The 26753-nt window shown below is 39.3% G+C and overlaps 1 protein-coding gene across 2 annotated transcripts in view; it reads left to right on the forward strand.

Annotated features, from left to right (window-relative positions):
* The window catches only part of septin9a (septin 9a), an 88115-nt gene that overhangs the window by 13193 nt on the left and 48169 nt on the right, over positions 1–26753 (forward strand). The window contains exon 2 of one of the 2 annotated variants that reach the window (XM_063018502.1): positions 3906–3980. In XM_063018502.1, the coding sequence (XP_062874572.1) occupies positions 3906–3980 (75 nt within the window). Of the gene's footprint in view, positions 1–3905; positions 3981–22138; positions 22360–26753 lie in introns of those variants that run through there. The other variant, XM_063018503.1, reaches the window with a different exon arrangement.

A 26753-nucleotide genomic window follows, 5' to 3' on the forward strand; every position in this document is an offset into this window, starting at 1 on the left:
AATATTGTGTTTATTACAAAAATGAATAAATAATAATTAATTCAAATAAATAATTTAAAATACTACTAAAATTACAGCTACACTACCGGTCAAAAGTTTTAAAACACCCCAATTTTTCCAGTTTTTATTGAAATTTATGCAGTTTAATGTCTTATTGTACTCTGAAATGAAGTCATAGAACAAAAAAACAACTGAAGTTAAAAAAATAAATCATGGAATTAATTTATAAACCAAAATGTATTAAAGTAGATACCTTTGGCATATAAAACAGCTGAACACACTCGTGGCATTCTTTCTACAATGGAAATTAAATATTCTTTAGAAAGTTCTGCCCAACTCTGTTGCAGAAGTTCCCATAAATGTGTGGCACATGTAGGCTGCTTTGCTTTCACTCTTTTGTCCAGTTAATCCCAAACCAGCTCAATGGGGTTTAAATCTGGAGACTGTGCTGGCCACTCCATGTTTTCAAGCTTACCATCTTGTTCTTTTTTCCAAAGGTTCTGGCAAAGATTGGACTTATGTTTTGGGTCATTATCTTGCTGTAGGGTGAAACCCTGACCAACTACGCGCATCCCAGATGGTACTGCATGGTGCTGTAGAATGCTGTGGTAGCCGTTTTGGTTCAGGGTGCCTCTCACTCTGTACAAGTCACCGACCCTGGATCCAGCAAGACAGCCCCAGACCATCACGCTTCCTCCTCCATGTTTGACAGTTGATGTCACACACTGAGGAACCATCCTTTCGCCTACTCTATGGCATACTAAAAATCCTGCGTGATAAACCGAAGATTTCACATTTTGATTCATCAGTCCATAAAACCTTCTTCCAGTCTTCAATAGTCCATTGGCGGTGTTTCATGGCCCAGGCAAGCCTCTTTTTCTTATTCTGACATCTTAGCAATGGCTTTCTTGCTGCAACTCAACCTGTCAAACCTGCAACTCGAAGTCTTCTCTTCACAGTTGAAACTGAGACTTGCTTACTACGACCACTGTTAAGCTGTGCTTGAAGCTGTTGTCCTGTATGCTGCCTTTCACGCAAGCTGTTGACTCTCAGAAACTTGTCTTTTAATTCTGTTGTGGCTTTGGGTCTGCCAGACCTCTTCCTGTCAGAGTTTGCCCCAGACAGTGATAGCTCAGTGGTTAAGGTACTGGACTAGTAAACAGAAGGTTGCCGGTTCAAGCCCCACCACCACCAAGTTGCCACTGTTGGGTCCCTGAGCAAGGCCCTTAACCCTCAATTGCTCATCGTGTTCCGCTCATTGTGTAAGTCGCTTTGGATAAAAGCGTCTGCTAAATGCTGAAAATGTAAATGTAAATGTAAATGCCCCAGTTTCTAAGTGCCTTTTGATGGTGAAGGAAACTACTCACTGACAACTTGATTTTCTTCGCAATTTCTCTAAAGGAAAGACCTACATTTTTAGGTGTTACGATGGTCTGTCTCTCTTCCATTGTTAATTGCATTTTTCTTGCCATTTTTATAGCAACACAATACTTTCTGCAGAACAATACTGTTCAAATAATGCTCACAAGGGTATGGTACCACAGTGTGTCCTAACACTACTTTTATGCAGACAGAGGGGGTTGTAAGCAATCAAGAAAAATTGGAAGACCTATAGGAATTGGTAGCACCAACTTTCAAGGCTTGATCAACCTCCATTACTGCAGAACAGCTTTAAGTTGTTAACCCATTTTTTGTTCCCTGAAAAAGGCCATTTTGTATAATGCTGAAATGTACATTATTTTTCAGTTTAGGGTAACCTCACTTTTTTTTAATCTCTGACAGTTCAGCACTTACCTTTGTACCATTTCAAGCTATTCATTGGACTTGAACTGCTTGAGTTTCAATAAAAGAACTGGAAAAATTGGGGTGTTCTAAAACTTTTGACCGGTAGTGTATTTAGCCTCTATAAAAAGGCCTGCTTGCTTTGGTTTATCGGTAGTATGCTATGTTACATAGAATTACATAGAATTGTGGTTATAATTTACCATTTGGACTTAGAGCATTGATTTGTATTCATTTATGCAAATAGACACTGTTACTGAAATTGCATTTGTTCTAGAGTTAACAGTTGTGTCCTAAATTGCATACTGTGCACTGTATTCTAGTTCAAGAATTATTTCAAATTAAATTGTATTGTACTAATTTGATGTACTATTTAGTACAGTCATTTGCAGTTTTGTGACAAAGTCAGAATGGTGGATGTTGTGGTTCATTTGAAATACTTCCAACTTTTGCTTTGGAGAATTAAAAACGCTGTATTTTGATGGTTTTAGAAACTATTAAATGTTCTGAATATATCATTGTACATTATTTGTTTATGTAACAAATGTGAGTTAATACAGCTAGCCAGCCTACTATTATAGGAAATGAGACATGTTCACATTGTACGTTACTCAGTATTCAAAAATTATTGTGTTTCAAATAAGGGATAAGATGTAAAGATGTTCATTAACTTTTTTATAGTCATGTGAAAAAGTTAGGACACCCCATGAGAACCTTTGTCTTTTTGAACATATATAAACATATGAACAATTGAGCTTTATTTAAACAGTATTGAGAGATGGAGCTTATATAACTAAACAAATAAAACTGAAAAAAATATATTTAAACACAAGTATTGTAATGAACAAAAATGGAAATTGATTGTGAGGAAAAAGTTACTGTACTTCTGTTACTGTGCCCAAATAATTCAACTTTGGATTCATCTGTCCAAAGCACATTGTTCCAGAGGTCCTGGTCTTTGTCTAGGTGTTTTCTGGCAAACTTTAGTCTTGCCCTGATGTTTTTTTTTGACAGCAAGGTTTTCCTTCTTACACACCTCCCATGAAAATCAAACTTGTGCAGTGTCTTTCTGATGGTAGATGCATGTACCTTGCTATCAACTGTGGCAAGAGCTACCTGTAGGTCCCGTGATGACATTGTAGGATTATTGGAGACTTCTTTACACATTTTGCGGTCTGCTCTTGGGCTGAACTTGCTAGGACGACCTGACCTGGCCACGTTGGCAGTTGTTTTAAATGTTCACCACTTGTAAATTATTTTCTGGACAGTGGAATGGCTGATTTCTAATTGTTTTGAGATCATTTTAAATCCCTTCCCAAACTCATATGCATCTACAACCTTCTTTCTGAAGGCCATACAGAGAGCTCTTTAGATCTTACCATGGTGATAACACTCACATCAACAATCAAGAGCAAACCAAACTAATGTCTGAGGTTTAAATAAAACTCCAATGTCCTCTAACGATGATCTAATCATTGCAGATGATGTGGTGCACCCGATTCTAATTTGGATATTTTAAGTAGTAATAAATGTGGGGGTGTCCTACCTTTTTCCTTACAATAAATTTCCATTTTTGTTTTGTTCCATTTATTATTGATTATTATTATAATATTTATTATTTATTATCATTAAAGGTGAACTGTGCAACTTTGTTATTCAGGAGGTTTGTATCAAACAAGTAGCCCTTCGTATTACTCAGTACCCTTGAAGTAGCTCTTAGTTTTAAAAAGGTTGGTAACCCCTGGTCTAAATGAATTTTTTGTTAGTGGTTTGTCAAAGCTTTATTTATTTGCATTTTATATTTTCTTTGTGATCTTAAAATGCACATTAATTTTTAGAAGTGGCTTGATTTTACATTGCTTGTTAATTTGTAAAAAAAATATGTTATATTACTTTTATAAATGTACCTTTATTATAAAGTTTTAAAATTGTTAAAATGCACAGAATGCAAACGAAACGTTTGTTTAAATAAATAATGTTAATAATGTTCAATGTTGTGTAAACAGTCTGTATAATTTGAAATTTAGTAACATCAGCAATTTGACTATATTTTCCGATAAAATCTGCTGTCCTATGGTATTACTATTACTAATATTGTTCTAACAGTTTTTTTGTATTTGCAGGTCCACCAACCAGGTCTACCAGCAGCAGACTGATGAGGTTTGAGAAAGGAGATGCTAGTATGGCCACTGGGTCTGGTAAGTGTAATATAACCATTATGATAAGATACAAGCATTGATTTTTGCAATCAGGGATGTCTCTTTTGTGGTTACATCACAGTGCTCAAAGGAATGTTTCCTTAATTCCATGATCCTGCATCATTCAGTTTTTTATTATCCAAATGTGCTCTATGGAACCAAAGAAATACGAGAAAGGGTGTGCTTAGGTGCTACATTAAACAAACAAAAAATTCACAGAGGTAAAATAAAATAATTTTATTACACCTAGTGTTTCATGCATATGCACATTTAATGTCACAAGTGTCCTGTAAGCATGTCTGCTTGGTGTGTACAGTAAATTCTGGTCTGTTTTCAGACCCCTTGTCTTTTTGCACACTTTATTGTATTGTGAATTAGATTAAATTTTGAATTGGAAATTGTCCATGACTATGTTTGACATTAACCTGATGAATCTCGTGTAACGAGTAACTACCTGTCCTGTCATGAATGTAACCAAAGTGTGTAAAACATGACGTTAAAATCCTAATAAATAAAATTATTAAATATCCATTCCTTCACTCTTAATAACTTTTATTAATGAATAAAACATGCTTATAGAGTTTTTCAAAATTAAAATTTAAATACTGAAATCTCTTTTTCTCTAAAGTTTTCAGACTTTTTATTCAATGCTTTGTAGAAGCCCCTTTGGAAATTACATTTGTTTTCTCTACAAGCTTTGCTTTATGGCAGATTCTCCTAAGCTTAAAAGTAAGGAACACTTCAATTTTATTTTATTTGCATTTTCCATACTGTCCCAACTTTATCTGATTTGGGGTTGTAAATAAAGTTTTAAGAAGATTACCAAATCACAGATTCTTGTTTTAATAACATTTTACAAAATGTCCCAACTTCTGCAAAATGGGGTTTGTAATGAAACCAAACCAAACCAAAGCCGCAGTGCGAAGCAAAACTTCACAATAAGAAAAACAGATGACTGCATTTTCAGTCTAACTGTGCTTGATAATAATACTACTACTAATAATAATAACAACAACAACAATTTTGTGGATTTATGACATTTCAAAATTCTGCCATAAGGAACAAGTATGTTATTGTTCTAACCAAATCTAATGTAACTAAATTGCTCAGATCAACATGTCTTTTCCTTTGTCAGAAGTGACACCAACCCTTCTCACAGCCAACTGCTTTATTTGAAATGCGCTTAATTTTGAGTTAAAGAGTACTAAAGGCAATTACATAAAACTTATAGCAAAAAAATCCAGAAAGTATCTGGCAGACCATATTTGGTTGAGCAGGGGCTGTATATGACCTAGGGGCCAGAGGTTTCCCGCCCCTGCTCTTCAAAGTGCATACAATAATGACTGTACTGTTTTTGGTATTTTGACTACAATAAAATTTGTCCAGTGAAACTCAAAGCAGCATGTCTATGTACATTCTTTGATGACCACATGTTTCCTTTTGTCCTTCAAGCAAAAAACATATTTTGACCAAGCAAAAAAAAAAAAAAAGTTACACTCTTTCATGTGTTCATTTAGCAAAATCTGTGTGCTTTTTTACAAGCATGATCAAACTTTCATGTGGTAAGACCTCTTTACATGCTTATACAAGTTTCCTCTACTTCCTTTACTTAGAAGTCTTTACTCCAGATTTGTCCAGAAAAATGTTTTTTTTTTTTTTTTTGTGGTTAAGCGACAGACACCGTTATGTGCATTATTTCCAGTCATTCAGTTTGTGTTTACTCGCAGTGTGTATACGTGTGCATGTAATGTGTGTGTGTGTGTGTGTGTATGTACAGTGTATCACAAAAGTGAGTACACCCCTCACATTTCTGCAAATATTTCATTATAACTTTTCATTGGACAACACTATAGACATGAAACTTGGATATAAGTTAGAGTAGTCAGTGTACAGCTTGTATAGCAGATATAATAAAATAAAAGATATAATAAAATATTTGCAGAAATGTGAGGGGTGTACTCACTTTTGTGATACACTGTAGTGTATCACAAAAGTGAGTACACCCCTCACATTTCTGCAAATATTTCATTATATCTTTTCATGGGACAACACTATAGAAATAAAACTTGGATATAACTTAGAGTAGTCAGTGTACAGCTTGTATAGCAGTGTAGATTTACTGTCTTCTGAAAATAACTCAACACACAGCCATTAATGTCTAAATGGCTGGCAACATAAGTGAGTACACCCCACAGTGAACATGTCCAAATTGTGCCCAAAGTGTCAATATTTTGTGTGACCACCATTATTATCCAGCACTGCCTTAACCCTCCTGGGCATGGAATTCACCAGAGCTGCACAGGTTGCTACTGGAATCCTCTTCCACTCCTCCATGATGACATCACGGAGCTGGTGGATCTTAGACACCTTGAACTCCTCCACCTTCCACTTGAGGATGCGCCACAGGTGCTCAATTGGGTTTAGTCCATCACCTTTACCTTCAGCTTCCTCAGCAAGGCAGTTGTCATCTTGGAGGTTGTGTTTGGGGTCGTTATCCTGTTGGAAAACTGCCATGAGGCCCAGTTTTCGAAGGGAGGGGATCATGCTCTGTTTCAGAATGTCACAGTACATGTTGGAATTCATGTTTCCCTCAATGAACTGCAGCTCCCCAGTGCCGGCAACACTCATGCAGCCCAAGACCATGATGCTACCACCACCATGCTTGACTGTAGGCAAGATATAGTTGTCTTGGTACTTCTCACCAGGGCGCCGCCACACATGCTGGACACCATCTGAGCCAAACAAGTTTATCTTGGTCTCGTCAGACCACAGGGCATTCCAGTAATCCATGTTCTTGGACTGCTTGTCTTCAGCAAACTGTTTGCGGGCTTTCTTGTGCGTCAGCTTCCTTCTGGGATGACGACCATGCAGACCGAGTTGATGCAGTGTGCGGTGTATGGTCTGAGCACTGACAGGCTGACCTCCCACGTCTTTAACCTCTGCAGCAATGCTGGCAGCACTCATGTGTCTATTTTTTTAAGCCAACCTCTGGATATGACGCCGAACACGTGGACTCAACTTCTTTGGTCGACCCTGGCGAAGCCTGTTCCGAGTGGAACCTGTCCTGGAAAACCGCTGTATGACCTTGGCCACCATGCTGTAGCTCAGTTTCAGGGTGTTAGCAATCTTCTTATAGCCCAGGCCATCTTTGTGGATAGCAACAATTCTATTTCTCACATCCTCAGAGAGTTCTTTGCCATGAGGTGCCATGTTGAATATCCAGTGGCCAGTATGAGAGAATTGTACCCAAAACACCAAATTTAACGTATATATATTTATACAGTGTATCACAAAAGTGAGTACACCCCTCACATTTCTGCAAATATTTCATTATATCTTTTCATGGGACAACACTATAGACATGAAACTTGGATATAACTTAGAGTAGTCAGTGTACAGCTTGTATAGCAGTGTAGATTTACTGTCTTCTGAAAATAACTCAAAACACAGCCATTAATGTCTAAATAGCTGGCAACATAAGTGAGTACACCCCACAGTGAACATGTCCAAATTGTGCCCAAATGTGTCGTTGTCCCTCCCTGGTGTCATGTGTCAAGGTCCCAGGTGTAAATGGGGAGCAGGGCTGTTAAATTTGGTGTTTTGGGTACAATTCTCTCATACTGGCCACTGGATATTTAACATGGCACCTCATGGCAAAGAACTCTCTGAGGATGTGAGAAATAGAATTGTTGCCCTCCACAAAGATGGCCTGGGCTATAAGAAGATTGCTAACACCCTGAAACTGAGCTACAGCATGGTGGCCAAGGTCATACAGCGGTTTTCCAGGACAGGTTCCACTCGGAACAGGCTTCGCCAGGGTCGACCAAAGAAGTTGAGTCCACGTGTTCGGCGTCATATCCAGAGGTTGGCTTTAAAAAATAGACACATGAGTGCTGCCAGCATTGCTGCAGAGGTTGAAGACGTGGGAGGTCAGCCTGTCAGTGCTCAGACCATACGCCGCACACTGCATCAACTCGGTCTGCATGGTCGTCATCCCAGAAGGAAGCTGACGCACAAGAAAGCCCGCAAACAGTTTGCTGAAGACAAGCAGTCCAAGATCCACCACCCAAATAATACCTACTCTGTAGTGGTCCTGGGAGAGTTCTGACCATTGAAGAACAGCATGAAAGGGGGCTAACAAAGCATGCAGAGAAACAGATGGACTACAGTCAGTAATTGTAGAACTACAAAGGTAAGTGGAGCTGATAAAATGGATAGTGAGTGTAGAAACAAGGAGGTGGTTTTAATGTTATGGCTTTTGGTTTGCTACATTTAATAAAATTATTGTTTAATTTTATTTCATTTTCTTTGACCACTTTTATCATGGTTGGGGTCACGGCAGGTCCAGTTTAACCAGGTAATACTGGGCAAATAATTTTATTTTAGTTGATTTAAAATAATTATTGTTACTCTATGTAATGTAAAAATATTAAACAACCAGATTTTACATTTTGTACGTCTTACAATTGGGGAGTTGGAAACAACTAGATTGAGAGAAAAGGGGTATTTAAAATTGAAATGTATATTTTAAACACATTACATTACCTGCCTACTAAGCACAGTACTGGTCACTATAGGGAGTGTGGTGGGGCTGAAGAGAAATGGCGGTTCAGGATTTCTCATGACATTGAGAAGAGAAAGATATGAGGAGCTTAAATCACATTAGTTTAAGTTTTCATCTCAGATACAATGTCGCCAGTGTCGCATGAAGAAAAAAGCATACACGAAAGAGCCAGGAAATATAGTCTATATGATAAGCATTTGATAAGCAAATGAGAGAGAGAGAGAGAGAGATTTTTTTTTTATTTTGATCATACCTTTATTGGGACTTTCAAAGGTTAAAACACAATTAACAAAATTTTAAGTCTGAAAAAACACAAGACAAAGCAGAATAAATTCGTTTTCAAAGAGAACTTCTGGCTCAGGTTAAAAATTCAGCAAAATTTAGTTCTTCATGATCATCAACCCAGCACAAAATATCCATAAAACACCACATGTTCTCAAAACTATCGAGATCTTTCATGATAGAATAGTATTTAAAATCAGTTAAAATACGGGTTCTTACCAACCTTTTGAAAATACTCACAGTGTCATTATCCCTGACTCCTTCAATTAAACTTTTTCGGCTAACCCAGACCGCCATCTTAGCCGTTCCCAGGATAAAATTTAACAGTTTGCACTGTGTTTTGCGTTTCTGTGAGTACTTAAAACCAAAAATAAAAACTGGTTTCGTAAAAATTGTACTAAAACCATCAAAAACACGCTCTAAAAGACAAAACAAAGGAGCCAGTCTCTGACATTCCATAAAACAATGAAAAACTGTTTCCTTTTCCCCACAACATAAACAGTATTGGGTTACAGCTGGGTTTAAAACAGAGATAAAAGCATTCACAGCCATAATGCAATGTACAACCCTCCACTGTAAATCACCATAGGTTTTAGTTAACGGTGGTTTGTAAAAAGATTTCCATGCTGGTTTAAAATCAGCATCTAAAACCAGTTTTGCACGCCAAGGTGTGTCAGCTCTTGAATTGAGTTTAGTTTTGTTTAAAACCTTGACACATGTTTTGTAAAAAACCTTCCCAGTCGTCTCATTTAAAAACAAGGACCCAGTGTTCGCAGATTGCAATAGTGGACCCTCACACTCCCCGAAGTCCGGTGTGAGGGTCAGTTCTGGGGGAACATCCTCTCCACCCCTCTGATTATGGTTTGTGTGTAGTAGGGCACGCTCATCTTCTGTTAGTGCTGCTTTCCACCTGTCTAGTAACTGTGCTACAAAACGGGTGGACCTGATGTTCAGGCGCTCAGCTACTGGGCCCACTTTGTCCATGTCGGGACCCGCTAGGCCCACCAGGTCCCCTAATGTTCTGAGTCCTTTAGCACACAAAGTTCTGTCCAAGGAAGGGTGGGCAGCACTCGTCACATCTAGGCGTGCCCCTTTGATCAGTGGCTCTCTCAAGAGCCAGTGTAGAGAGGTTGTGTTCTCTCGTTGTTGTGTTTTAAAAAAAACTGAGTACTTTAAAAAGTCCACGGTAAAAAGAAGACAGGTCCTGCAAAAACAGTTTCTTTGGGTCCATTAAAAACAAGGGTAGGTCTATGTCTAGATCCCCCAGTCTCCGCAGTAGAGCGCAGGCCAGTGACCTCCATCCCAGGTTGCTTGGACCGGAGAAGAGTTTCTGTAGGAATTCGAGGCGGAAGGCTGCAACTCTGCTCGCCAGGTGGATCAGGCCTTGTCCTCCTTCATCCTTGGGCAGGAACAGCACACTCTGTGGGATCCAGTGAAGTTTGTCCCAGAACATCGTCACCAGAGTTGCTTGGATGTTGGACAGGAGACCTGGAGGGGGATCTAGACAGACCAGTCTGTGCCACAGTGAAGACGCAGCAAGATTATTACAAATTAAAACACGTCCTCTGTAGGACATCTGGGGAAGCAGCCAAGTCCATCTGTTAAGGCGGCCTTTTATTTTTTCAAGGAGTCCTTCCCAGTTTTTCATTACAGTCTGCTCATCTCCTAAAAACACACCCAGATATTTAAAACCTTTCCTCCCCCAGCTCATTCCCTGTGGCAGTCTAAGTGTGCCATTCACCCAGTTTCCCACCAGCAGTGCTTCACTTTTTGTCCAGTTCACTTTAGCTGATGATATCTTACCAAACTCATTAATTATATTAATTAAATTTTCAATATCAGTTTGACGGTTCAAAATCACAACAACATCATCAGCATAGGCAGACAATAAAAACTTAAAATGACAAGTGGGTATGTTAAAACCAGAGAGGGTCTGTCTTAGTCTGTGTAAAAGAGGTTCTATGGCCAGGGCATACAGCATACCAGACAGGCAGCAGCCCTGCCTGATCCCTCTCTGGGCTTTAAAAGGAGCACTTAAACCACCGTTAACCTTCAGTATACTTTCAGCGTCACAGTACAAAACCTTGATCATGGCTATAAGACCAGGGGGGAAACCAAAGGCTGCTAGAACCTTCCAAAGATACTCGTGTTCAACCCTGTCAAATGCCTTTTCCTGATCTAGTGAAATCAGACCAGTATCCAAACCCAATAGTTTTGAGACGTCCAAAATATCACGAATTAAAGATATATTGTCAAAAATGGACCTGTTTGGAATGCAGTAGGTCTGGTCAGGATGGACAATCTGATCCATGACTTCCCTCAGTCTGGTTGCCAAGATCTTTGAAAGCAGTTTGTAATCACAGCAGAGCAGTGAGACCGGACGCCAGTTTTTAATGTCTTGCAGGTCTCCCTTTTTGGGGAGCAGGGTCAATACCGCCCTCCTACAACTAAAAGGTAGCCTTCCTTTAGATAAGCTGTCATTGAGGGTTTCCAGCAAGTCTCCACCAATCACTGGCCAGAATGATTTGTAGAATTCTACTGGAAGTCCATCCAGGCCTGGCGCTTTACCAGGCTCCATGCTTCTCAGAGCTTCACTGAGCTCTCCCAAAGTCAGTGGTCTCTCAAGTCCTAGGGCATAGGTGTCTGCAAGTTGTGGTAGACCTTCAAGGAAAACCTCTTCCAGTTCAGGTTGCTTACGGTACTCACTGCTGTACAGTTCGATGTAAAACTGAACTGCACGCTGGCGAATCCCTGCAGGGTCTAACAGTAGCTGGCCTGATTCAGACCGCAGGGCGTGCATGCACTGGCTCTGACCATTCTTACGTTCCAGGCCAAAAAAAAATCTGGATGGAGCATCCATCTGCGCTACAGACTGGAAACGTGACCTAACCAGAGCCCCCTGTGCTTTAACACCAATCAGGTCTGCTAGTGCAATTTTTTTTTGTTTTGAGAACCTTAATATGGTCTCGATTTCTTGTGGACTCTGCTAAACTCTGGAGTTCCACTATTTCAATCTCAAGACTTCTCATAGATCGGGTTATGTCTTTTGTAACGCTGTAAGTATACTGTTGACAAAATTGTTTGATTTGGACCTTGCCAAAATCCCACCAGTCTTGGAGGGTATTAAAAGATGCCTTGGTCGCTCTAAACTCAGCCCAGAAGAATTTAAAATGTTCACTAAAATGTACATCATCTAATAGGGTGGTGTTAAAATGCCAGTAGGCACTGGTTGGTTTAATATTATTAAAACCGACTGTACATTGAACCAGACTGTGATCAGAAAAAGCAACTGGTGAGATTTGACATTTCCTTAAAACGTTAAGATGATGTTTAAAACAATAAAAACGGTCAAGATGTGCTAATGATAATAAGCTGTCTCTAGCATGTGTCCATGTGTACTGAGTCTGTCCATTATTTAAAAGTTTCCAGACATCACAAAGTTCATGTTTGTGCAGAAGCTGTACTAGCCTTCTGCGTGATGCAGGATGTGGCTCAGGATGGTTCCTGTCTGTGTTAAACTCAGTACAGTTAAAATCACCTGCTAAAAACAAATAATCATCTGCACTGCACTTGTCTAGCGTTTCACAGAGAGTATTTAAAAACAGCATCCTCTCTACCCCCCGAACAGGTGCATACACACATAAAAAAATAAAAGCACAGTGCTTGAAAATGGCACGGACTTTCAAAAGTCTCCCTCCTACCACCTCTTCTACCTCAACGGACTGAGGAGTCCAATTCTTAGAGAGGAGTACAGCTACACCAGCACTGACTAAACTTCCATGGGAGAAGAAAACCTGACCTCCAAACTCCTTTAACCAGTCTGTATAGTTCTGTTTGTCACTGTGTGTTTCTTGGATAAAAGCCACATCAATATGTTTGAGTTTTAACAGTTCCAACAGCTGAGCTCTCTTATAAGAATCTCTGGCTCCATTAATATTTAAAGTGGCCAGGTTGAAAGTACTCATATTAAAAATAAGGAATAAGAACAATACAACTAGTAAACTGAACAGAAGTCTGCAGAAGTGTTCAGGCCATCTCACTGCTGTCATCAGTAGTCTGGTGATGGAGTTTGGCCAGTATCTTTTTTAGTCTAAAAATTTCCTGATCAGTAAAACCCTCTTCTCGCGAGTTGTTCCTTAAAAACTGGACAGATTGGATAAAACTTTTAAGATCAGGAAAATGTTCTTCCACTTGCACCCCTTTGACATTTTTTGTGTTTTCTAAAAAACTCCTGATCATTTTCATGGTGTAAATGTTGCGGGAAACGCAGGGCTGTGAACACGAGGTGTTGGAGTCTGAGGAATCATTCTCAGCATCAGCAGCTGCGTCATCCTTGGGTTTAGTTTCAGTATTTGCGACGCGTCTGATACTGAATGTGACGGGTTTTTTTTCTTTTAGTGACCGGGACTTTAAACACGGGGTTAACCGCATGGCTGAGTACAGCCTGCTCTCCTTTCAGCTCAGCTGCCTCAGCAGTGCCTTTCCCACTGTCACCAACCATCACCACACTCTGTTCAGTACTGTGTACAGTGTTTGATTCTGTTGCTGTTTCATCAACACTCATCTGTACAGTATCAGCATCAGTCTTCCCAGCCCCACCGCTCTCCTTACCTCTATCCTCACGTTCACTTTCTGCGGTTCTCATTGCACCATCAGCCACGGTCTCCTGCGCGTTTGCCTCAGCGTGTTCCTCTCCAGCCTTGGCGTTCCCCGCACCGCTGGCCTCGGCGCTCGCTGTGCTGTTGCCCTCGGCGCTGCCCGTGGTGCCAGTCTTGGCGTGCGAAGGGGTAGCGGTTGCCTTTTCAGGGCATGCACGGACGAGGTGACCCACTTGTTTACACCCAAGACACTTCATATGTTCCGTAGTGGCGAAAACGGTGTAATCAAAGCCATCGATACGGAACGTGAAGACAACATCAATGTCTTCAGCGTTGTTTTTCAAAATCATGAACACGTTACGTCTAAAAGACACAACGTGCTTTAAAAGCGGAGATTTACTGCTGAGAGGAACTTTTTTGATGGGAGACATAATCTGCCCATACCGGGACAGTTCACGTGCTAAAACCTCGTCTTTAATAAAAGGAGGCACGTTGGACAGGGTGACTCGTTTAGCAGGGGTGACGAGTGGAAGAACATTATAAAAGCCACCGTTAATAACAACCCCCTGGTTAACAACTTCAGTGACTTTGTTAAGATCATTAATAAACAAGACTACAGCCTTATTCATTCTCGCGGCTGAGAGGATGTTTTCATGCCCCACAATTTCTCCTACAGCCAGGCTGCTCTCCTCCACTGATACGCTCGCATCTACCGACACTTTCACTGCGTGTCGGCGGCTCAACTGTTCCAACCCCACCTTCTCCTGGGCCGCCATGGCACCCAGCAAGGGAGACGCCAACCTCAAAACCCCTAAATCCCCCCAAATAATTACCCCTAAACCCCCCTAAACACACTAAAAAACTGAAATAAACTGTCACAAACTGATAATTAAACTAAACAGCCAAAATAAAATTAAAAAAAGATGAAAATTAAAGAGAAAAAGGTACACACAGACCAAACGGTCTGCACGCGTTCTCACTCACACGCTCCGCCCACTCAGACAAAGAGAGAGAGAGAGAGAGAGAAGGTTGTTGGCAAAAGGAGGAAAGCTGAGGAGGAATGTTTCTGGCTATGGAGAAAGAAAAAACTTCATGTAAGACCAACTACCTCACCACACGATGTTTGTTTTTGGGGATTTTTACTGTTCTGTTACAGTGCGCTTCTGGATCCCATTACTGCTTCTTTGCTTAACTTAGGCTGTACTCTGTTCTCTTTCATTCTGATTTATGATTTCAGCTGTACTGTAATAAGAAAGATAAACCAAAATCTGCATATCATACATGTTCTTGTGGCTACATGATATGTTCCAGTTTTTCACAGGGAAGCAAAAATGGCTGTATTAATATTCCATAAGAAGTGTACTAAAGAACTTTAAGACAGCCCAAAAGTGGCATCTATATTCATTCTTTTATGGGTGTAATGACTTAAGAGAACTTCAAAGAGCACCATTAAACCACAGCACTCTGTTGAAGTGACTTTTCTGTTCCTGGTGCCTACATCCCACGACTGCCAATTTAAACACCAGACTAACTATATTTTCCAACTTTTTTATCCTCTTCAAAATATGTTGGGTAAGATTTCTGATGATGAGGACATTCTGCAGCTCACAAACACTTTTTGGTTTACAGTTACATAGACAGAGTAAGAGATAGGCCAGAAGAAAAATCAAAGACTCTAGCTAGTTGGAGAGATTTGGATTAACTGAGGAGTATACTGCAGTAATAGGTTACTTTAAATTAAAAAAAAGGACACAAAAATCCCATTGATCTGTATAAAGGTCCAGGCAGGGAAGGTGCGTTTACAGTTCTAGATCTACTGTGCAAAACCTACACACTCCTGAAAATTAAAGTCCTGAAATTAACATAATGTGTTTTAGTCCTCTGAAGTGTTGCCTTATTTTTTATTATTATTATTATTTTATTATTTGCTTTATTTTTTTTTATAATTTCAAAATTGTCATTGCATTTGTAACCAAGTATTTAAGTGTTAGGCTTTTGCCCAAATTTGCATCACGTTGGATTAGCACAAGATGGCAATGTTGTATTTATTGTTTGTGTATGTATCTCCTGTGTACTGTACATCTAATTTGTAGTATTCTTTTTTTTTTTTCTTTTTTCTTTTTTAAACAAAGTGTGAGTTTTAAGTCACAATTTGTATTCATCACAAAAAATTGCATGGACCTTCCATTACTTCCTTTTTTCTGGTTTTGGCTAATCGACTCTTTTACTATGTCTAGAACCTAATAATTTTCCCGGTGCTGCTGCAGTCAGGATTTTATTGGGAAAATGTTTTTGTTTCAGGTTTTGTTTGATGGACATCTGTGTGAATAATTAGACTATTCAGCAATGACTTAAATATTAGATGACTTAAATATTAAATGACTTAAATATTAGATGTATACAGAAGAGATAAAACTTTATTGAAAATTAACTTGTTACAGCAGTTAAAATAGAGAAAAAAATCAGAGAAACAGAAAAAATACACTAACAAAATTCACTTTAAAACAAGTGATGTATATATATTATTGTGAAAATATAATATATACAGTACATTAAAAATATTATATTGCACTTTTTTGTATTGCACTGTAGACATGAAAGAGTAGAATGAGAGTATGATATATTACATATTATTATTGTAAGCCCTGATGGCTGCAGGAATGAAGGACCTGCCGTAGTGCTCCTTCTTACACAGGTGGTGAATAAGTCTGGTGCTGAAGGAGCTTGTTAGGACCCCTACAGACTTGTGTAGAAGAATTAAGGATCTGTTTTAGAACTGTTTTCTGAATTAAAAGGTTTTTCCTTAGAATACAGATACAGTTGCAATTATTAATTTTTCAAAAATTTCTGCTTTTTCTGATCATAGTTGCAGTGAATAAGAAATTAATTCATAAACTAGGACTGTCCGTGGTTTATTTCTGCCATCACAGGACATCACACATTAATTGACAGCTAATGACTATTTAGTTTAACCAGTGGCATGCTTTAGAAAGTGAGAACTCCACCATGACTTTAGAAGTTAAGTTTCACCCTAGTTGTTTTCTAGTTGGTGAAAGTTGTTCATTCTAATTCAGATATCTGTGTCCAGTTAATTTTCCTACGAGCACTCAGAGAACAATTATTGAACAGAGACGCAAGATTCAAGAGTTCAGCAACAAAAGCTCTAGTTTACAGAGGTTCTATAGTTTGTGTGAATGGGGGTTTGTGCAGGACGGGATAAATGTAACAGGAGGGTAAGAGCAGCTATAGGTTCATGTGTAGTGCAGCAGTGGTCTGATGTGTAAACATGCACATGCTAAACTAACATGCAAACAGAAAGTAACTGGAAACAAGAATACGTAGAATTCAGGTCCCCAGCAGTTGTGCCTTGTAGTTGCACATATAAGCATAATTCAGATATGTCCTTATCTACACGAAATAATACACTATTATACTATGTGCATGTGCATATAAACTAGTACATGTAAACTGATCTAATGTAAACATTAAAATATTTTATTTTTCCTGTTAAATGTGTCTAGATTTAATCAAACTAGAATATGTGAGAGTAGAGGATATTTATAGTGGGGTATTTATCTTCATTCCTATTTGTTTTTTAAATTAACAGACATCACGTACTTCAGGCAAATAGGCGAAAATATCATCACAAGTGTTACCAATGCAAAGTTCAAAAGCTAGAATCGTTTTGATAAACACTTACAGTATGTATCAGGGGCATGTCCCCGATGGGCTGGGATGGGCATTGCCCACCATGAATCATATGCCCATCCAATAAAACTCAGTTTCTATCGCCATTATAGGCAGGGATAGACTGACCAGGAATACCAGGACAGTTACACAGAACCAGATTTAAGTATTCTAATACTGATAGTGTGCATTGGCCTGCAGTATTCTCAATGCATGGTCATGAGCCAATCATGGAAATACTGCCTTCCCAGGATAAACCATAAACAACCAAGAGCGGTAAAATAAAACAGGAAAAAAGTTTAGTAATTAGTTCAAAATGAAGAATGCATCAAAAAAGTACAAATAAGGAGCTGAATCATTTTAATAAACAATCAATAGATGTTAAATACGGAGTTATTAAATGGTATTTGGTTGGAAGTTTTACTGTTTTATGTCCAACATAGTTCACTACATAGGGCAGAGGAAGTCATTTGAGACAGTGCCATTAATCTCAGCTTCTCAGGCCACTGAGATAGTAAAAAATTTGTAAGAATAGTAAGGAAAACACAGAGTTTCATTCAGGATGTGAATGGAACAGGAACAGATTCAGGAGCAAGTTGTCATAGTATTATTTGGATGCTTTAATGCTCATGGACACAGAGAAAGACATTTTAATGCCCTTAGACACAGAAACAATCATTGGTGGGATTGCACAGAAAGATGGCCTGCTACTTTCAGAAAAAAGTAATTTCATGTAATTGGTGGCACCATGGCAATGTGTAAGGGTTCAAATATTTGATAAATGCATCAGTAACCATGCAACTATGTTATTGAACTTTAATAAATGAACAGCTACTTTTTAACAAGACAACTAACAAATGCATTTATGGTTAGATAATCTTATTACTTTTAATTTAGCTTTTAGCTCTAAACAATAATAACAAAAAATAAAATAGTTATTTAGAAGAGCTATTTCGAAAGAATGTGGTGTTGACAATAACCTCTACCTTAGTGTACACTTGAAAATGTTCACGCTGTTTTGGGATCAGGGAAAGACTTTTTAACAAGGCAGATGTGCAGTCCATTGATCTGTAAATGTTATGATGCTTCGTGGTGTAAAATGGAAAAACTCCCACTGCAGCAGTAACATCATCTTCTGTGTTACCCGGTCTTTACCTGACAAACTCTTTCCTTTAGCTGCAGTTTTGTGTTTTGCTAAACTGACACCTTTATTTGACACTGACATGTATGGGTCAGCTTTGCAGGTCATGCATTGTGTCTCCCGAGGATCCCGACCAAGACAAAAACACATTTTTTTTTTGTATTTCATCTGTGAATTAGGTGGGACCTTAAGAGAAGGGTGCCTTCAGTGCAAAAACACGCAAAGAATAGTGCACGCAGTCTACAAAAGCCGAATCCTTGACATTTTTCGTGATTTAGAAAACCACAAGACTTCCTCACACATGGTAGCAACTTGGTTAAGTGAACAGCTAAACTTATTTGGAGCTAGCTGCTCTCAGCAATCTAAGTAAAACAGTTTATAACTTAAATTCTTGTTCATTCTTATCTTTGGTTATTTTAAGTTAATAGTCTTTTTTAGTTTCACATTTGAGGTTGCACGTTTTGCAAGCTGTGTGTTTCTTTCAAGTTACCCACTTACTTGGTGGCCACTGTTTAAGTGATTAGCCAGCTAGCTATCCAGCTTCAGGCTACCTATCCGCTTGTTAAGTGGTGACGTGTCGACCTTATGGTACGTCACATCCGGGTCCAAGTTGGCCGAGTCCCTCGTATTTTCAATATGCCACAGTGCTGTGTCCCGTACTGCTTCAACAGGTCCGAGTCGGAAAAAAAATGACCCAACTGTCTTTTAACCGCTTTCCTTGCGATTAGATATCATGAAGTAATATTTTTGTTCATAATTCAATGTAAAAAGGTGAACTGTCATTGTATATTCATTACACGTGTTTCAAGCTTTTTTTTTTTTTTTCATATAATAATGTGAGATTCTGGATTTTTACTATATAAGCTATACTGATTAAAAGTAAAACCAGAGAGTTAGAAATGTCAGTTTTCATGTAATGAATTAAAAATATGACCGCTTACCTCTTGATGAGGTGACATGAAATGAAATAATGACATGAACTTTTCATGATATTCTGATTACCTGAAGTGCACTAGTGTACTGCACATCTTGTCTTATTTGTATCTTAATGTATGTTTCTAATATACAGTGTATCACAAAAGTGAGTACACCCCTCACATTTCTGCAAATATTTTATTATATCTTTTCATGGGACAACACTATAGAAATAAAACTTGGATATAACTTAGAGTAGTCAGTGTACAGCTTGTATAGCAGTGTAGATTTACTGTCTTCTGAAAATAACTCAACACACAGCCATTAATGTCTAAATGGCTGGCAACATAAGTGAGTACACCCCACAGTGAACATGTCCAAATTGTGCCCAAAGTGTCAATATTTTGTGACCACCATTATTATCCAGCACTGCCTTAACCCTCCTGGGCATGGAATTCACCAGAGCTGCTACTGGTTGCTACTGGAATCCTCTTCCACTCCTCCATGATGACATCACGGAGCTGGTGGATGTTAGACACCTTGAACTCCTCCACCTTCCACTTGAGGATGCGCCACAGGTGCTCAATTGGGTTTAGTCCATCACCTTTACCTTCAGCTTCCTCAGCAAGGCAGTTGTCATCTTGGAGGTTGTGTTTGGGGTCGTTATCCTGTTGGAAAACTGCCATGAGGCCCAGTTTTCGAAGGGAGGGGATCATGCTCTGTTTCAGAATGTCACAGTACATGTTGGAATTCATGTTTCCCTCAATGAACTGCAGCTCCCCAGTGCCAGCAACACTCATGCAGCCCAAGACCATGATGCTACCACCACCATGCTTGACTGTAGGCAAGATACAGTTGTCTTGGTACTTCTCACCAGGGCGCCGCCACACATGCTGGACACCATCTGAGCCAAACAAGTTTATCTTGGCCTCGTCAGACCACAGGGAATTCCAGTAATCCATGTTCTTGGACTGCTTGTCTTCAGCAAACTGTTTGCGGGCTTTCTTGTGCGTCAGCTTCCTTCTGGGATGACGACCATGCAGACCGAGTTGATGCAGTGTGCGGCGTATGGTCTGAGCACTGACAGGCTGACCTCCCACGTCTTCAACCTCTGCAGCAATGCTGGCAGCACTCATGTGTCTATTTTTTAAAGCCAACCTCTGAATATGACGCCGAACACGTGGACTCAACTTCTTTGGTCGACCCTGGCGAAGCCTGTTCCGAGTGGAACCTGTCCTGGAAAACCGCTGTATGACCTTGGCCACCATGCTGTAGCTCAGTTTCAGGGTGTTAGCAATCTTCTTATAGCCCAGGCCATCTTTGTGGAGAGCAACAATTCTATTTCTCACATCCTCAGAGAGTTCTTTGCCATGAGGTGCCATGTTGAATATCCAGTGGCCAGTATGAGAGAATTGTACCCAAAACACCAAATTTAACAGCCCTGCTCCCCATTTACACCTGGGACCTTGACACATGACACCAGGGAGGGACAACGACACATTTGGGCACAATTTGGACATGTTCACTGTGGGGTGTACTCACTTATGTTGCCAGCCATTTAGACATTAATGGCTGTGTGTTGAGTTATTTTGAGAAGACAGTAAATCTACACTGCTATACAAGCTGTACACTGACTACTCTAAGTTATATCCAAGTTTCATGTCTATAGTGTTGTCCCATGAAAAGATATAATGAAATATTTGCAGAAATGTGAGGGGTATACTCACTTTTGTGATACACTGTATATATAATATATGTATATAATAAGACCTTTTCTCCTCCAGACCGCTATTGAGAAGGACTAGACATTTATGACTCGGGTAATGTTTGTAAATCCAATTTCCAACGACAGCAACAGGAGTTCCTTAAGTTTTCCACAAACAGAATTTATTTGAACTTTCTTCTTACATTGACTTGTCCGTTAATCCAAGTTTCTTATAAAAACTCACTATGTTCGCAATTGGCGTATAACAAACAAAACTACGATCATAAATCTGTTGCTCCACGTCCTCTTTCTTTCCGTATATTTGATAAATATTGTCGGTATATAGAGTCAGTACAATTCTGCCCCCCGCAGGCTCCACCGAAGAGGACTAATGAATAACAGCATACACTGATTACCAGGAAAAATCATCAATAGCTGAAATACCAAGTCTCCACCTCAAATAAGTATTCTTTAACCAAACAGAAAATATTTATGACAATAAACATAGATCATTACAATTAGTGCAATATGGATCTTACAATATATATATAAAAAGGTTCACAGGTTTAGCCATAGTTGTTTGCGTTTGCGATTAGGTTCGTTTGGCCCCGGAAATGACGCGTGACGTCACACTTAACAAGCGAATAGCAGATTTTTCGCTAGTCACTGGAATTAGCTTTCTGGGAAGGTATAATTTAACAAAAGGATCACATGATACGTTTTATGCCCTTGTTTAAAGACACTTTAGGAAAAGAAAAATTTTTGACCACCCAAATAATTCAAATGCCCACCCAAAGAAGATGTCCCTGTAATGCCTTTGGAATGTATTCTTTTAACAGGCACACACACACACACACACACACACATATATATACATGTCATTGTCACTGCAGTGCTGAGAATACCTGCTCTGTGGTGGTCCTGTGGGGGTCTTGACCATTGATGAACAGCATGAAAGGGGGCTAACAAAGCATGCAGAGAAACAGATGGACTATAGTCAGTAATTGTAGAACTACAAAGTGCTTCTATATGATAAGTGGAGCTGATAAAATGGTTAGTGAGTGTAGAAACAAGGAGGTGGTTTTAATGTTATGGCTGATTTGTGTATATACACCATGTACTACAGTATACTGATATACACAGTTGGAAAAGGAGGAAAAGAGGGAGGGAGAAAACAAAAAAGAGTGGGGGTGGGGGTTGTCATCGCTTGTTCATTCTGAGGTCTGTTGCGTTTGAAGTGCTGCAGGAAGTTGAGGAAGAGAAGTTAGTCTTTTAAAAAAGTAAGGAGCTTGGATCTGTGGACAGTGGCTATCTTTATCCTCTACTCGTTGTTGACTCCTAATTTGGAATTTGTTTGGAAGCTAAAGACTTAAGTGCATCTGTGAAGGATCGCCTTGCTCAGAAAAGAGTGCCAGGCATTTATATTCACAAAATGTCTGATTCTACTGTTAATGCCCATCTGGAAGGGATCATTTCAGACTTTGATGGTTAGTTTTCCTTTTTTTTGCACAGTACACATATTTATCAGAAAATAGCTGACTAAACTATTTAACTATATATTTGAATTTAATTCTTAAATCTTAATCTTAAAATGTTGTTCTGTAGATGATTGCAGTGGTAAAGATAAAAGGTTTTGAAAACAATCAGGTTTTCTGTGTCGAAATTATGTATTTATCTTGCAGATTGCTCATGTGCCTGATTCTCTGGCCTGACACTACATTCTGGTTATGTAGGCAGTTTATGTGTATAGGGCAAAATGAGTTTATGTTTGTTTATTACACACAGTGTTTGTTAGCTCTCTAAGCAAGCATTACATGGAAAGTACTTATCATAGATACATGATACATTATAAGCTAAATTATGGTTAAAAAATTAATTCTGTAGTAACCACTGTCATTTTTATTAACTAGGATATGGGGTACATGAAGTCAATAATTTCCTTATCTGTTGCTTCTGTGTTCTCTTACATTTATTTGCTTTCATCCCCCTTTTGTCTGTGTAAGTCCTCTCTCAGCAGCCCTTTTGTACCTAAAATACTTTCTGAAAGGAACATGCTCCGCTCTGCTGAGATACATGCACACACTTTTTGGATAAACATGTAAAATTGTCTGTCATCTTGTAGATATCACTAAACATGTTCAGGACACATTGGCTTATATTAATCGTAATCAGTACAGACTGCATTTTTCACCTGCACGAGTCGAGTTCATACACTGACGGGCACTGTGTACGGAGGGCCACACCCCCATCAGCGTTATTCCTCAGCCCTGTGCAGGCGCCATCAGTCAGCCAGCAGGGGCCACAGTTGCACCAGTTATGAGGACCTATGGTCCGACTTTTTACCCCTATGAACAACAGCCAATCGTTGTTCAAGCAGCCGCCCAGCCCAGTCGGAAAGGCACAGCTGAGATTCGATATGATGTATTCGAAACCCCAACTCTGGTGTGCTAGCATACTTTTTACCGCTGCTCCACCTGAGCGGCCCTGGATGAGCATTGATGTCTTTGATTGGCCATCATGTTTCCCAAACCTAATCCAATGAGAACCTCTGTTTCTTTTTGCCCACATAAAAAGTTATTTACCACTTTACACACACACAAGCACACAAACACACACACCAAGGGCTTCATTAGTTGCATCAGGTGGGATGTTTGATGCTTAAAAAAGATAGCAAAGGCACTGAATGTTCATAGAGATACAGTTGAATCTGGCAAATTCAGAGTTAAAGGAACACTGGCTACACTACCTGGATGTGGCAAAAAGCTATCACCACCAGATTTCTGTAGAGGCAGGTAGTCAAAAATTCTTGAGTGACTTCAAAATACCTGCAGCAAGATTTTCTATACTCTTAACTGGAAATTGCACTCTTAACTGGAACTGTTACTGTTTACTCCCTATAATTGAACTTTAAGCTTTTAATGCTCATCTACCTGCACTGTACACTTTGTGGGCAGAACTGTGACGCTGTTTTTACACTTACAATACTAAATACATTTGCACACTTGACCTGGTTTATCTTCACCTAAGCTGCAATCGCTCAGACTACATATTTATTTATTTTTTTACATTTTATTTATGCATTTCCTCCCCTTTTTTCTCCCTTTTAGCGCGTTCAATTGTCCAATTGCGTCATGCTTCCTCTCCACCAATGCCGATCCCTGCTCTGATTGAGAAGAACGAAGCTAACCCAGACCACCTCCGACCAGGGGCGACACACCACCAAAGAGCGAAACGGAAGAAATTTTTCTATCACAGCTGTGACTGTTCTGGACAGTCTGTTATGCCTCTGAATATCATAGTCCAATCAGCGTCGAGTTGTGTTCCGTACAGTACCGTCCCTTTTGGGGCGATTTCAGTCTGACCCCCAGATTGCTCTCATAGACTCTCATATCAATGTTTTTTTTTTCAAACTGCAGGCACTTCAATACAATCTGAATGGGTTCTGGGAGGGCTTGCACTTACGTGCTTGCATCACACGTAACCTGGTGTAGCGATCTCGTCACCATGACTACCATTACCTCAGTTTGGAGCAACTCCATCGTGTCATTAAGGGAAATGCCATTCAGTCGTCGTAGTAATCAGGATAAATTAGCAACTTAAGAATTAGGGCCACCCAGACCAAATTTAAACATCAAGCAAGTATCTACAAAGGGGGGGGGGAAATCATATAAGTTACAAGTAAATTACAAGTAAGTAATATCATTTTTAAATTGTGAATTGTGATTGCACTTATTGTATCTCCCCAATTGTTTAATTGTACTTCTTTGTTCATTGCACATCAGTCACGATGCCAATCTTTATTCTGGATCTGCTGCACCTAAAATAAAATGCTATCTGATGAAGCCTGAATTAAATTGTTAGTGTGAAGGCTTTACTTAATTTTATGATTAATGGTAAAGCTTGTCTCTTCATGTTCAAAGTTATTTGTGAGGGCAAACTGACAGATGATTTAAGATGTTAATTATTTAAGCTTTAATTTACCCATTGAACGGGTCACCTTGGCCATCATCACAACAATTATTCCCCCCTGAGAGATTTGGCAGGAGCCGCCACTGCCTCCAACACATGGGCAGCATGCTGTATGCATCTTATCACCAACACTTTGACGAGTGCAGTGCAGCTCAGCACTGTGTACGGAGAGACACACCCCGAGAGCACTCTTTTCTCATCTCTGTGCAGGCACCATCAATCAGCCAGCAGAGGTCGTAACTGCACCAGTTATGAGAGAGAGACCCTATCCGGCTTTAGCCCACCCATATCGGAACAACAGGCCAATCGTTGTTCATGTGGCTGCTCAGCCTAGACGGCAGGCAGAGCTGAGATTCGATACGACGTATTCAAGCTCCCAGCTCTGCTTCCAGCGTGTGTTTTTACCGCTGCGCCACCTGAGCGGCCTACATATTTATTTCTAATACAGTTTATACTTTACTACCACCTCTGACCTTGCACATATTCTTTATTTACTGTCTATGCACTTTTTGTCTTTATGTTTTTGTCTGTTGGCCTTTGTCTTTTATGTCTGTTTCTTTTTTTTTTCATTGCTGCCCTGGAGAGGTATCCTGACAGACCCTGTATTGGTATAATGACAGTAAAGTTGAACTGAATTAAATTGAATTCACAGTAAACGGTAAAGGTTTTTATGCCTGAATTTTAAGATGTACATTTCTAATGGTCCAAAAGCACAAGAAAAGTCAGCTCCATTATATTTTATTATATTTACACCCATTTACAAAAACATTGCAATAAAAACAAGAACCTTTGTTGATTTATGTGTAAGCCACATGGCCAAAGGTTTATTTTGGCAAACCTTATTCAAGTGCTATAGTATGGAGTTACATTAACAAATATTCTCTTGGAGGCATCTGAGATGGATCACCACACAGTGGAAACCTGTGTTGTGGTAAGATGAATCAGTATTTCAGAACTTTTGGAATGGAAGCTCTGGACCAAAGACAGATGCAAGATTGCAAATAATTGAGGTCTTTCACCATTTACTGTATATAATATTGTGAAATGATTTAGGGAATATCTTACTCTCTCTCTCTCTTTACTCAGTTGCTCAGTTGTCCAAATTCCTCTTTTCCGATGAAAGTAAATGCATTTCATTTGAAAATCAAGTTCCTAGAGTCTGGAGAAAGAGTGGAAAGGCACCGAATTCAATGTGTTTGAAGTCCAGTGTGAAGTTGCCACAGTCTGTAATGGTTTGGGGTGCCATGTTATCTGCTGGTGTTGGAACACTGTGTTTTATCAAGTTTAAAAACGCAACCGTTTACCATGAGATTGTAGAGCACTTCATGCTTCCATCTGCTGAAAAGCTTTATGGAGATGCCACTTCCTTCTCCAGCAAGACCTGCCCATAGTACCAAAACTACTACCAAATGGTTTGCTGATCATGATATTACTTTGCTTGATTGGCAAGCCAACATTCTGGACCTCTACGCCACAGAGGATTTGTGGGGTATTGTCCAAAGATTAGAAACACAGAACCCCCAACCATGTATTGAGTGTATAAATGAACATAATCTTATGAAATATTTTAATACAACCCCAGTCAGAAAAAGCTGGCACAGTATATAAAAAGTGTTTCTTACATTTATTTTTATTTCATTGCAGACAGTATAAACCCAGATATTTTATGTTTTTTCAGGCCTGCAGCACATTCTAAAAAATTGAGACATTGGCAAACCTAAATAATTATATGATTTTAAACAAGTTATGTCAACAGGTGATTGCAGTCATGATTTGGTACAAAAGCAGTATTAACGAAAGACAAAGATGGGCAAACAATCTTCAGGTTATCAACAAATGCGAGAACACTGAGAATTTAATGTAAATTTTTCCTAGAAACAAGCTTAAACATGGACCCATCTGAGCACGTATT

The sequence above is a fragment of the Trichomycterus rosablanca genome, chromosome 22, assembly GCF_030014385.1.
Source record: "Trichomycterus rosablanca isolate fTriRos1 chromosome 22, fTriRos1.hap1, whole genome shotgun sequence".
NCBI lineage: Eukaryota > Metazoa > Chordata > Actinopteri > Siluriformes > Trichomycteridae > Trichomycterus > Trichomycterus rosablanca.